Source organism: Amphibalanus amphitrite, unplaced genomic scaffold (genome assembly GCF_019059575.1).
Source record: "Amphibalanus amphitrite isolate SeventyFive unplaced genomic scaffold, NRLGWU_Aamphi_draft 000938F_arrow, whole genome shotgun sequence".
Taxonomy (NCBI): Eukaryota; Metazoa; Arthropoda; class Thecostraca; order Balanomorpha; family Balanidae; genus Amphibalanus; species Amphibalanus amphitrite.
The window spans coordinates 164739-178558 of record NW_024882432.1 but is presented as its reverse complement, the minus strand read 5'-3'; the positions used below and the strand labels follow the sequence as shown (position 1 = coordinate 178558).

Sequence of the window (13820 nt, the reverse complement as noted above, 5' to 3'; positions counted from 1 at the left end):
TATTTTCGTTTTTAAATCTTTGCGGTGCCTATACATCATAAGCAAGTAAGAGTTCGCCATTTTCATGTGGTTAGGTGCAGACTTGTGCCGGGACCAAAAATCAAGATCCAGGATCCTCAAGGTCCCACGGCAAATTCAATTTTTAGAATCCAAGATTTCCAAGGTCCAACGGCAAATTCAATTTCTAGAATCCAAGGTTTCCAAGGTCCCACGGCAAATTCAATTTCTAGAATCAAGGTTTCCAAGGTCCCACGGCAAATTCAATTTCTAGAATCCAAGGTTTCCAAGATCCCACGGCAAATTCAATTTCTAGAATCCAAGGTTTCCAAGGTCCCATAGCAAGTATACTTTGCAGGGTCCACAGTCCCCAAGGTCCCATGACAAGAATGCATTGCAGGATCAACAGTCCCCAAGGTCCCACGACAAGAATGCATTGCAGGATCCACAGTCCCTAGGGTCCCACGACAAGTGTGAATTTCAGGATCCACAGTCCCCAAGGTCCCATGACAAGTACACACTTCAGAGTTCAGGGTCCACAGTCCTCAAGGTCCCACGGCAAGAATACATCTCAGGATCCAAAGTATTCAGGGTCCAACAACAAGAACTTAAACAAACTAACATTCTGATGAGCAGACTTACTTCTAAATATTCTGCCAATGGATGCCCAGCAACATTTAAAGGGGCAGAACCTATGCAAACCTGTGGACTGTGGTGGTTTTATCGTTAACCAGCATAGGTAGGGGGAGCTTCAACACAAGTTAAAAATGAATCATAATATCAATCTCTCCTTCTTTAACCTGACAAATTCGTAAAAGATATAGGTAGGTAATAGGTACCTTGCAATTTGTATTGTCATGTCCCTTTCAATTCAATCTTACCTTATCAGTAGGAATGTAGGATAGCACCTTACAGTTATTGAAGACAGACATTCAAGTATTCTTTCAGGCAATATAAACAAACAGAAATAAAACCTACAGGCTTCATAGAAATGGAAAAGTTGAATTGGATAGGTATATGCTTTCGATTTTCTGCACATCCAGTTACATAATACCTAGGATAAAAAGTAAAATATGTTCTAAGTCTTGTTTGCGCGAGCGCTCACAGAAAAGCTGATCGACTAAGCCAATAGAATTAGAGTATCAGCGAGCGCAAACCTTACTTACTGTTCATTCACATCAGATTGAAGGCTCTGAACAAAATTCCATCTGACAATTTTTTCGTCAGCCGGTTATTCGTCGGCAGATTTTCGTCTGACTTTTTCGTCTTGCATTTTTTCGTCTGTTCGAATTAATTTGGTGCATTTTTCGTCTGAGTATTTTTCTGTCCGGCATTTTTTCGTCTGGACGAGGCGGAAAATGTCCTTATGAAAATAATGCGCGGACTTAAAATGCACAGACGAACAAATGCATAGACGAAAGTCTGCGGACGAAAATCTGCAGACGAAAAATTGTCCGACGAAAACCTGCTAAACGAAAAAGTTGAACTGTGATGGAATGATTGCTTATATTGCTCATTGCTCAATGGTGATTTGATGAATTGCAAAACAAATAAGTTTGACACTTACTTGGTCAGTGGGTAGCTTCCAAGTAGCTTCAAGCCCGGCATATCACAACCCAGAAAATATGTGAGGTGAGATTAGAAAAGAACTTTCCAAACCACCACTGTCCACTGTTTGACAGTTTCATAATCCATAACATTGATAATGTAAAAAGCTACCGTCTCTTAATCCAGTTCTGCCTCACAACCATGGCAATGATTTTGCTCTATATATGTCTACACAGTCTGGTTTGTTTTCTCTTCGTGTAGCTAATTATCTAGCCCCTTGCAGCTGGTCGCTCAACCATATATATTTATTGAAGTGCTTACAGACAAAACCTAGAGCAGGGTCCTTAGTGGCCCATGTGCAACATAAACATCATGGTCCAGCTTGCAGGATTCTTGAGGTCCCCCAACAAAATGGTGGTGTAGGTCCAGACCGTTCTCCTAAGATCCCATGACAAATAATAAAACTGGTACTGAAGGTCTGCATTCTGCAGGGTCTTGCAGCATACCAAAATTTTGAGGTCCTAACCCCTGGGTTTCCATGGTTTTACGGCATATGAAATGTTGAGGTCCTGGGTTTCTAAGGTCTCATGTCACATGAAATGTTGATGTCCTGGGATTCCAAGGTCTCACGGCATATGCAAATGTTGAGGTCCTGGGATTCCAAGGTCTCGCGACATATGCAAATGTTGAGGTCCTGGGATTCCAAGGTCTCGCGGCATATGGATGTTTTAAGGTCCTGGGATTCCAAGGTCTCGCGGCATATGGATGTTTTAAGGTCCTGGGTTTCCAAGGTCTCGCGACAAAAATGACAATGCAAGGTCCAGGATCCATCAAGGTCCCAGACCTTGGACTCTGCGAACCCTGGATCTCGGATCTTTTTGGGACCTTGGCACAAGTCTGGTTAGGTGTGTTCTGCAGACCCGGAGCTATCGTTTGATGTATATAAATGTGGAATTCCTCCTCTAATTGTGATTGTTTTCGTGGATCAAAGATACGTTGTCGAAGAGTGCGGGGGACGAGTTCGGTCCAAACGATTCCGAAGTTCGTGTTTAAGCTGAGTTTTCGCCATAATATAGCCATTGTGTTGGAAAACAAAGACCACAGCAATGTAGTATGATCATTTTTGAACAAATTGGTATAGGTTTCATTGCACATCCACAAAGTTCGATTTTTTTACCCATGTCGTGCTAGACCTGGCGATCGGCCCTGTGTGCAGCGGCTGCATTCGTCCTGTCATCGCACCGCTGCCCGGTCACGTCTGTCCATACAAGGCTGGGCTGGCTCAGCCCGGAAGCGGATCAGACGGGTCACGACGGGGCCGGCTGCGGCCGTGAGTTGGCCGTGAGTTGGCCGTGAGTCGCCGTGAGTTGATATGCAACTCACGTTGTCCACATGCAGCCGTAAGCGGACCTCCGGAATGCCGGGTCTGCCCAATGCTGTTGCTCTTTTGTCGTTTGCGTCTGTGCCTCAAATGGTCAGCTCGTCCATGGGAAAACGATTGGTGAACTTTTATTTTAATCTTCAGTAATTTTCGGTAGCTTTCGCGTAGCTCTGTTTCTTCCTGGGAGCTTCAGATTCGTACCCGTTTTGGAATTATTTGATTTTTACCGAATGTCTGAAGTGGTTTTTACCGATTTTGCACGTCTGAAGCATTAGGATTAAAAACGCACGCCTAAAGAGGCTTCCACCGAACCTGCATGTCTACTGGACATGCGGGTTCATTGTGCAGAGCAGTTTGCCGATTCCCATACATTTTGGAGCAGTTTAAACCAGTCTTCCGTGACGGTCGATGTAGCAAGGTTTTCCACGGACACCGACGTTCGTCCTTGGTGTTTCGTGTGCCGTGGTGATTCACGGTGAGTCAGGTAGGATCGAGGCACGCCCAGCCGGGGGCTGGGCTGGTATAGGGTTACAGTTGGGGTGGGCAGGGACTCGAGGGATTTGGATGCGGGTAATAAGCGGATTGTAAGAGGGTGCGGACTGGGCGAGGGTGGGATGCTGGGGAAGCGTAGGTGAAGTGCATGCGGGACTGGCTAACTGGTGCCATCAATATTTTTTTTTTAATCGCCAACCCCGTGCTCCTTATTAATTTATTGCTGGTAACGTGGCCTTTGGGGCTTGTGCATGGATTCATCCCCTATAACATCGACAACCAATGAAGTCAGACAGAACACCCCAACAGCCCAAATGACAAATATCATCATCCATGACATAGGTACGATAGAATTCGATGACTACATATAGTAACCGAATTATAGTACATATAGTCGATAGTCGTGCCGAGCTGAGGCGGTATATTCAACGTGACTTTTTTGCGGTACAGATTTTTACGCCATGTCATCGGCAGAGTGTTGTAAAAACTGTCAGCAGTAGCGATTTTAGAACCATGTCCTTGGATAATATCGCTACGCTACGATATTTGACTAAGCCTCAGCTATGTGTCATTAGATGTGACTTTTTGTTTGACTATCTGCGCGGCGCTTTTAGACTAAATTGGTGGAAGCATACAAGATCCGTGTGTACAGGATTTCGCTTTATTTACCAACCTTTTCGGTGCCTGTAAAGCGTGACGCATGTCAACATTCCTGGACGCTTGGCTATCGGTGTTTGATTGTGACCCTTGATCTTATCGTGTCCTTCCCGAGGTGGATGTGCTGTTGTCACTTCTGAATCAGAGGTTAAATTGATGCTAAAACCTCAAGTAATCTAGTCTTCAGGCTAGAAAAGCCTCTTGGCTTTTTTGATGGGTGACATTCAGACAGGACACAAAGCCAAAGTAACTTCCGAGCTGGCGCTGCGTAGGTCAAAGCCATGCCCATTTTGCCTGCCTAGTGCCTATGCAAAGCAAAATCATGGCCGAAACGACAAGAGCCCGACTTTCAAGAAGTCAACGGTTAGGCAGGCAAGAAGGTAGTCAGGCTGGCGGACGGGCAGGTAGTCAGGTAGGCAGCCGGAGTCAGGGCTGGTGATAGCCGACGGTAGTTAATGCTGAGATGAGGAGAGACTGACCTTGTGCCAGATAGTTACTCTCAGCTACCACCCAGTCAGACATGGTCAGCAGACGCACTGCGAGAAGCAGCGCAATCGTCTCTCTCTCTCTCTCTCTCTCTCTCTCTCTCTCTCTCTCTCTCTCTCTCTCTCTCTCTCTCTCTCTCTCTCTCTCTCTCTCTCTCTCTCCTCTTCCCTCGCCCTTTTCCTCTCCTCTACCTAACTTGTTTCATCTCAACTAATTCCTTTTTGGGAGTGTTTCTCTTGCACTACCTACCGTTCTATTTTGTTTGATCAGTTTTTCGTAACCACGGCTCAGTGTGACCCATTCACCACTGTGGACTGGCAACGGGAGCGTATCGTTTCCAGTCGCCGGCCTGACCACTGACCAAACTGGTCAGTTGCATCGGTCAGTCCGGCGACCGCCCGCAGCCTGCCGGCCGCCTCGCTCCCCCTGCCTCGACGCGTGAGTGAAGGGCCGGCAGGCAGGGACGGTGTCGGCAGGCTAGGCGCCGGGCGCTCGGGCGCTCGGCACTCGAGCTAGCCGCGGGGCAACACGCAGCAGAGCCGCCAGATTTGGGGGACGACGGGCACGGCGATCAAAAGGTCCGCGAGGCAACATGCATTGGAGCTGAGAGATTCGGTGAGCAGCGAATAAGGTCAGAACTTGGTCAGAACTAGCCACAGGGCAGAGCAATAGAGCGGCAAGAATAACCATCAGATACCTGGCCATCCCATACCTGCTAGACGAGTGTTTTCGGTCCATCAAAAACCGGCGATTGTAGCAATCAACCGGCTACGACACTTTCAATATTCTGGTAAGGATCGGATTCTTTTCTCGGAATGCCTGTTCTATGTAATCAGAGATTACTTCTGTGGTAAACCCTTGGATAGTGGTTATAGGAATACGGAAGTCCACTTGCATGGAAATCTCCCAGCTTGTTTCATCATCACTCATCAGTAATGGAAACTTCTGTGATTTGTTTGTGGCAAGGGAGGCGCCATTTGGCACATTGCACTGCAGTATGCACTTGCATTTGGCTGGTTCTCGGCACATTGACGTCAGATATTTCATTCCCTTGCACTGTCTATCAATATGAATTCTGTCCATTCCGCTACCCCAGGTCTGAGGTCCACTCCAAAGCGCATCCCTCCCTTCGCCTTTGCACTGGCGCCGCCGTGGGGGAGGGGCGGGGCGGCCAGCCGGGGAGGGGAGGGGGGACTTTCACCCGGCTGACCGCACCAGCTGTAAACAAGCTATCCCAGTTCGGGGGAGGGGAGGGGGAGGGAGGGGAACAGTAATGAATGGGCGACTGTGATGGGAGTCAGCTGGTGGCGCGGTTGGTCGGTTGGTTGGTCTGCTGGTGGGACGGTTGGTTGACTGGTTGGGCGGTTGGTCGGTTGGTCGGTTGGTCGAATTGTTGGTCGAACGGTCTGCGGGTCAGTGGTCTAGACTCTATGAGTTTTGGGAGTTCGGTGGGTCTGATAGAAAAGCATTCTCTAAACAAGACAAGTACGCCAGGCTTTTGAAGGACCTGTCATGAGCGATGAGCTGGTGGCCTCTCGCCTCTCGGGCCTCCTTACGAAGAAGTGAGCTCTTAGAAAACGAATTTAAAATCAATTAAATTCGGGAAGTGACATTTCTCGGGAAATTATGATACGGAAATGCCAATAGTGGAAGGTGCCGACACATGGTTTAGCCTCTCGTGTCTGATGTGGCCACCCGCGGGAAATCGCTTCGCTTGCAGGCCGTCTGTGGGAAAGAACATTCATCGATTCCACCAATCGCTCACGACATCTAACACTGTCCCATGCCGTGCAGCCTCTCCTGTGGAATTCCATCATCTGCGTCACTTCCGTTTTGGGGTTGTGTGATTTTCCGTGATTGTCGACTTCTCCCGGCAAGTCTGGCGGCCTCACCTACATACTGAATTATCTGGAACAGTATGTGTAAACTGCCGGCTTCCTCTGGCTAGTTTGCTGTTTTCGGTCGTTCCATGACGCGGAATGACCGATGACCATGGTGAAGCGGCTTTGGCCTGGGCTTTTGGCAACCCTTTTCGCTCGTGATGGTCACCTTGTCTGACTTCACAGTTCACTGGGTCACCAACCAAAGTCGGATAGATGCATCAGATAAGTTTCCCTGTCTGTCGTGTCTGACTACTGTCTATCTGAACTCGCCTGATGACCTGTTCAAAATGTCGTTATGAGATTGAGGACCACTATCGGGCAGTGACGGGCGACTCTGTCTGGCTACGATGCTGCATAATGTCTGACGCTCCCTTTCTAGTCGCTAGACAGTAGACACTGCACCTCGCACTGTATGGGCCGAGATTTGTTCCCTGTCTGGGTCGCCCTGTCTGCGCGCCCTGTCTAGGCTGTGATGTGTGATGCCTGTCTGCTCGACCTGTCCAGTGTCCCGTCTTCCCCGTGTCTGGCCCCCTGTCTGCCGCCCTGTCTGGGCTGTCCTATCCTGTCCGTCCCCCCCCCCTCCATCTGCCTCCATGTCTGGGCTCTGATGGCCTCGTGGCCCCGTCGACCTTGTCCACCAGCTGTTAGCCAGGGCGCTGACGGCAGTGACCTATATGGCGCCCGAGCGCCCGGCCTGCGGACATGCAGCTCTCCAGGTAGCGAACGTACCGAGTGGTGAAGTGGCCCGTCTGACCCCCCCCCCTCCCCGACTGTCTCCCCCTGCCCTGCTCCCCCCCCCCCCCCCCCGAGGTCATCGCCGCTGCGGCCGAGATTTTATGGCGTGACTTGCGCGCTAGACGTAGATTGCCGCTCTATTGAACTAAGAGCAGAGCGATGATACGATTTCGCTGCACAAATCGATGTGCGATATCTTTATCGCACGTTACTCTCGGATGTGCGAATGGTCGGATTTGCAATGTGTGTCAGCGGTGAAGTCACGATGTGCCAGATTTGAGCACGATTGACACCTGGTACTTATGTCGCGTCCGGTGGCTTATCTTCTGCACTTTACAGGGCTTAGCCTACAGAGATACACGATATTGCGAGTATGCGAAGTATGTATGCGGACATTTTTTTCCTAGTATTTGATGCCCGCGGCGCAGGTATTAGGTGGAATTACCTGAGCAATCGAGGTAGCACAGTATAATTGGTTATTGCGAAGCATTAGATGGGCCACAACCAAACGTTAAGTGTGCTTTCTATGAAAACAAAAGAACTCTTTTCTGAGATAAAAGGTAACTAAAAGTCGGATCATTAGATCTCAACCTCATGTCGCATTTCATTATCTGTATTCAATAGAACTTGCAGCATTTTCCTGAATTCGCCATGACACAACACTTAGTGCAAAAAAAAACACTTGTTGATGAAATGAGGCTCATTTCCTGGTTTTCCCAATATGTTACATAAGGAGCACCAATATTGAAACCCCGTCCCTAATTGATGGTGGACTGGTCGGCCTAATGACCTGTCATGTTGACGTGTGCCTTTGGTCAGGCGCTCCGTGTTGTGACCTGTCAGACCGGTAACCTGACCGGTGTGACCTGTCTGACCACTGCCTGACCACTGCTCGACCACTGCCTGACCTGTGTGACCTTTGTGACCTGGGCCTCGTTTCATAAAGCTCTGCCGTAACTTACACCTTTCCGTAATTCACACCCTTTTAAACTACGGAGCGCAAATAAATCCGTTTCACAAAGCCACAACTGGAATTGTTTACACCTCCGTAACTAAGCACATTTGCGTAGTTACCGTAATTTATCAAGCGTCCTACAAATTACAATTTCATGTCAACACTTATTTTTTTACGAGAATTTATAAAACAATTATGTTGAATTTAAATCTTAAAAATTGTGTATGGAAAAACAAAATTGATATTGATGACAATCCTTTATTAAAACAATATATTAAAAACAGCAGAAAGCCATGGCTAAGCAGAAGTGCCTAACTACGAAAGTGGCGCGGCGCGGCGAATAAACAAAATTCCGATAGTGGCCACAAAAAGCGACTGGTACGGTACAGAAGATTTGCAGTTTCTTTTTCTCATTTTGTCTGTTCTTTCTTCCTCACCGGGCTCAACATTATAAAATATATTAAAAATTAGTGTCGAATCTTCACATGAATTCAAAATCACGCAACATTTTTGTGCGTAGTTTACACCACTGATATCAAGAGCTTGATAAAATATTTGGCGTTAATTACGTCGTTTTATGAAACCCAAATGGCATCAATTGGTCCGGAATCGAGCATTTGCCGTAAATGAAGCTCCGTACTTTCGATGGCGTGAATTACTCCGGTCTCCGGCTTTATGAAACCGAATTGGCATTAAATACGCCAAATCTGGCATAATTGACGGAACGCCGTAAGTAATTCCTTTTATGAAACGAGGCCCTGGTGACGGTAGGGTCAGCTCGTGCGGGTGCTGGCGCTAGGGCGTGGTCTCATATTGCTACTGTCATCCAACGCCTCAATGATCAAAGGGTTACCGACAAGTTGAACACTACACAATGATAAACTACACAAGGATGAACACTACAAGGATAAACAAGTTTAAGCCATTGATCCCTAACGGCTGATTTGCTTGCTCATGAAGTGGTGTAATCTGCCTTTATCATCTGTAACTGTTGTCCGCACCTGCATGGTTGCTTGTGTGAATCGAGTGGTCGTTTACTTACTCTTGAGAGATTTAATAATGATGGGAGTGCCACTGTGTAGGTCATTAAGGGCTTAGCTGTTAAATGGTCGGTACTTGGTAGCTCTATTACAGCAAATTGTACAATTGCATTTGTTCAAAATGTATTTGTTTCGCTCTCATTGATGCATTGGCCTGGCCAGTGGCCACCCTTCAGATATAGTCTTTTTACATGTTTTTCTCGTGAGCTTGTGTTTTTTTTATAACTGGTGAAGGGCGATGAGAACATAAAATATATCATTCCCTTCACTGATGCCATCGACAGCCAGGTGCTGGGAAGGCTTCCCAGGAACTCCATAATCTCTAGCTATGGCCTACTTCACCTTCCGCTACCGGGGCAGTCGCCGAAACGGAGCTCCGTCAATTGACCTTGACCTCGGGCGTGAGCGAACCGGTCCGACTGGATCACACCTTATTTGGGCATCAGCCAGTGACCGCATCCGTTCACCTGTTGACCTTATTTGGGAGGCTCCGCCCATCCCTGTCCGCGATGACATAAGGTAGCGAGGAGAGGCGACGAGGATTGATGCAAGGATTGGTTTGAATAATGGATGTTTCCTGCTTGCCACTATCAAATTCGGACGCGAGTATTTTGCCTGTCCCGTAGCTCAGTTGGTAGAGCATTGGACTCCCGGTAGTGAGAGCCCGGGTTCGAGACGCTCCGGCGCTCGATATTTGAGACTCCTGACGGGGATGGTCTGCGGTTGGTGGGAGCAGCCGCAGCCAGTTGAAGTCAGTTGAGTGGGACAGGCCGTGTCCGGCTTTGAAGGGCACGTTAAACTTTGGCATTTAAATCCTCCCGTTACCCGGAATTGCGCGATCGGACGGTAGGGGTCGGGGTCTACGCAACAAGCTCTGCTTAGCGTGGGCTCCGGCTCTGTCAATCCGTCCATTCAAACATTCGAGCTAAATTTATAAAAAATAAAAAAAAGTATTGCATTGATGTATACGAGAGATTTGCGCCACTAAAGGCAAGATGAACTGACGAATTCGCTGTTCAGGGGCCGGGCGGGACTGAAGGTGTGCATAGATCAGAGGCCCCAATGGTTCGACATGTGCAAGTCTGGAGGGCTGCAAAGTTCCGGTGGAATAGCTCCGGCTCCACCCTAAAGGAATTGAAGGCCCATATTATATGTATAAGGACACGTTTTCTTCTGCTTATACCTCGCACTTACCCTCAATAAACTTTTCAAAATTGTCACTTTCTTTATTTGCTTAGAGCAAACATTTTGTGTGCTATCTTATCCAAGGAGACCGCGCTTTGGTGCTGCAATCGCAAATGTGTAAGTAATGCACGCGGCAACTAAAAAGGGCTGATGGATTCGACCGTTGGTGGTGACATTACACGGCGGTATCCTACAAAGTCAAAAGATAGCTCCGGTGTAATCTCGGGTCTGATATAGGTACCTACGCCCGGCGGTGACATTGAAAGCTGGTCGATAGGCATTAGGCAGCTGTTGCTTCAGTGAGGTGTTTACTTTTGCATGATTGTTTCTGCAGTGACATTGCGACATATCTACACTCTTCTCACATGACTTGTTAGGGCTAAGAAGTTTTATTTTTCTTCAAACAGTTCACATTTTTGTGCTGTTGTTTCAGCACATTTCCAAGCTGCCCTATAATCCTGCCCTATAAGCTGTCATATAATCCATGAACTAAAATAAAAATGTTTCCAGATATTGTTAAGCTCCACGTTCAGCGCTAAGCGCGAGCGTATCCCTTTCTCCTCTCCTTCCATTATGCTCGTGCGGCGGCAGCGGGTCGACATCCGACGCCAGGCTTCGGCTTTGCTCCGTGACCGCCCCTGCGCACGTGTTGGTGCGCCAGATTTAGACGCGTGCTGGGAGCACACAGGGCCGACGGTCTCAGTGCGCGCTGCACGTGCGTGTCAGAACGCCCTTTCTATTCTGGTATGGAGGGAGGGGTCCCACTGCACGGAGGGACCAGGTGTGGTGAAGAGAGGTTGTGCCTCGGGGTGATGCAGCATTCGTTGGAGCATTTAGCTCACATAATACGCTAGTTCGTAATGTTATTCATGGAGCTCATGGAGGCTGGTGCACATGGAGTCTGTAACGGAACGATATTGATTTCGCATATTCATAGTCGTCGCTTTGCTATGCGTGAGCGCATTGAGCAGTGTGCGAACTGTTACTTCTCTTGTGGCGATCTGCGCTTGTGTCCATGCTATTCTTTCATTAGAACGCGCTGAGTTCAGAAGAGATGATTATTCATTATTGCCCTTGCAGGCTTCGAGTTTTGCAATGCCACAGTTTGCAATGCCGCTTCTGTCTCCAAGCAGTTCCGTGTCATCCCATGTTGTTCAATACTCAGCGTTCCTTGCCGAATCGTGCCCTGCCAAAGCGTATCATGTAATGTCATGTCGTGTCTTACAAAACACGTCTTGCTACTATCCCGTATGCTTCATTTTCTTCGTCACGCCTTACCGTCGATTCAGTTCAGCGGCTGCTGTGTCCACTTCCTGTATTGCTCCATTCTTCTGTGCTCCATAGTACGGTAGGAGTCCTTTGGAGGATAGCGACGTCGTCTTGCTTTCTCCGTTATTCTATTTCACGCCCCGTTCTGCTCTGTCACCGGCGCGAATTGTGAGAGAGGATGGGAAGAGGGAGAGGGGAGAGTTAGGGAGGGGAGAGAGGCTCGTGGTAGAAGGAAGTGCACACTGAAACCGGTAAATGTTTCATGAGTAGGTACCGTACCATAAGTTTTTTAGACTTTTCATCATGCAATTTTGGTCGCGGATAATAGAATCTGGTCGAACAACAGCAACCGGTCAGATTTTGCAACTGGCGACAACAACATGTATCGTAATATTAGTAAATATCAGTCACATTTTGATCATAATAATCTTATATCAATTAGTTTTTAGCCATATGCGCTGAAAAAGAGGTGTGCCGGATACATTAGATGGTCCTTATTTTCAGATCTGAACGAGACACAAGTGAAACGAGGCCCCAGTGTCCCGTTTCCCACAGTCGCCATGGCAATCAGGATATGAGTTGATCAGAACAGGATAATGGATAGATAGCTATGATAACAGCAATCACATCACACTTGTCAAGTGATCAAGATCATGGTTTGATGGTCTGGTAGGTTCGTCTTCATATTTTATCATTCGAAGAAATTTGAGAAAGATTTAGAAAATCAAAGCTTCGATTCCCATATACTTCGGCGTATACGAAAGCGTGATCATATTAGAAAGATAAGGACGAATGTTCTGACGGAATATTTCGACATGGACAAATGTTCTAAAATAAAATTTCTCATTTAAGTTTGTAAGTTGTAGTAGAAAAAATGAAAGTTTCACGTCTACAGAATGCGTTACAGACTGCAGCTTTGGGCGTGTTTGACTAATTTGCGGCTTGCCGCACTGTGCAAACGGAGCATGTTGTTGCAATTAACCGGCTGCCTTCTCAAGTAATACCTCAATCGACGTGAGGTCTCTGTTGAAAGGGGAAAGTGATGAGAACTTGTCAAATTTAGACACCTGGAAAGCCTATCGCTGCTACTATCAGCTTGTAAGGCCTGTGCTAGATTAATGTTATATTGAATAACGATTGAAATTGTTCGAACCGCTGCACTCGATTCTCAGTGATGTTTTCCTTGGCGAACTGTTACGCAATAGGCTATCAGTTGGAACTGCTATGTTTTAGCTGTGACGTGACATTGATTGATTTCGACTTCTTTTTAGACACACTGCTTCGGTGGTATCCCGGCTGCGAGGGCTACGGGGAGACATATTGCCATTTTTTCATTGTGTTGTGCCCCTCCCCCCCCCCCCGTCTTATGTTTTGAACTGCTCCAGTCTCATGTGAGCCGAAGTGATTATGGCTCGGTATGTCTTTTGTCGTCAACTCATTATGTCCTATTACCCACTCCCCAGCCGCTCGAATCTTTTTCTTCTGTCTGACCGGTTTGTGTTTGTTTCGTTCCAGCGCTGGCAGCGTCGGTGGTTCGTGCTTTACGATGACGGAGAGCTCACCTACTCCGTCGATGACCACGTAAGTTACGAATTACGATCTATGATCCTTCTGGAAGAGGCCAAACCTGAGCTATGATGACCTGACCGAGCCTAATTTGACCTCACATTTATTCACATGACCGGACTTCAGCTGACCTAACCTCATGGTTCACCTCACATGGCCTGGGTTTAGCTGACGTGACCTGACCTGACCTCATCTGACTATCTGACCTGATATCATTTCGCGTGACCTTATCACACCCCATGTGATACAAGTTGATCTCACCTGAACTCATTTGACCTCAGCTGAATCAAGCTGTCCTCTCTCTACCCCACATGACCTTTACATAACTTTACAAAGATACAATATGACTGACAACATATCTCGTTTCTTATATTTCCTTGGAGTCATCAAAGTTCCTATGCTGCTTTGTGTACCTTATCAGACGTGAAATCTGCTCTCGAGCTCTACTTATCATGTGACCTGTTCTCTTGACACATGGTCATAACTTGACCCCCACAAATCCACTCATGATGTCTGTTGTCTAATCATGCATATACACCAAGCAACGGTTGACCTCCCTAATTTTTGCCTTATGACCTCCAAGCTGCTTATGAAGGTTCTTTATCCTACCACTTGATTTGATCTCG

General features: G+C 47.4%; 1 protein-coding gene across 2 annotated transcripts in view; it reads left to right on the top strand.

Annotated features, from left to right (window-relative positions):
* Positions 1 to 13820, top strand: part of LOC122368311 (protein outspread-like) — a 73078-nt gene that overhangs the window by 24730 nt on the left and 34528 nt on the right. For both annotated transcript variants that reach the window (XM_043342121.1, XM_043342120.1), the window contains exon 3: positions 13144 to 13209. In XM_043342121.1, the coding sequence (XP_043198056.1) occupies positions 13144 to 13209 (66 nt within the window). The remainder of the gene's footprint in view (positions 1 to 13143; positions 13210 to 13820) is intronic.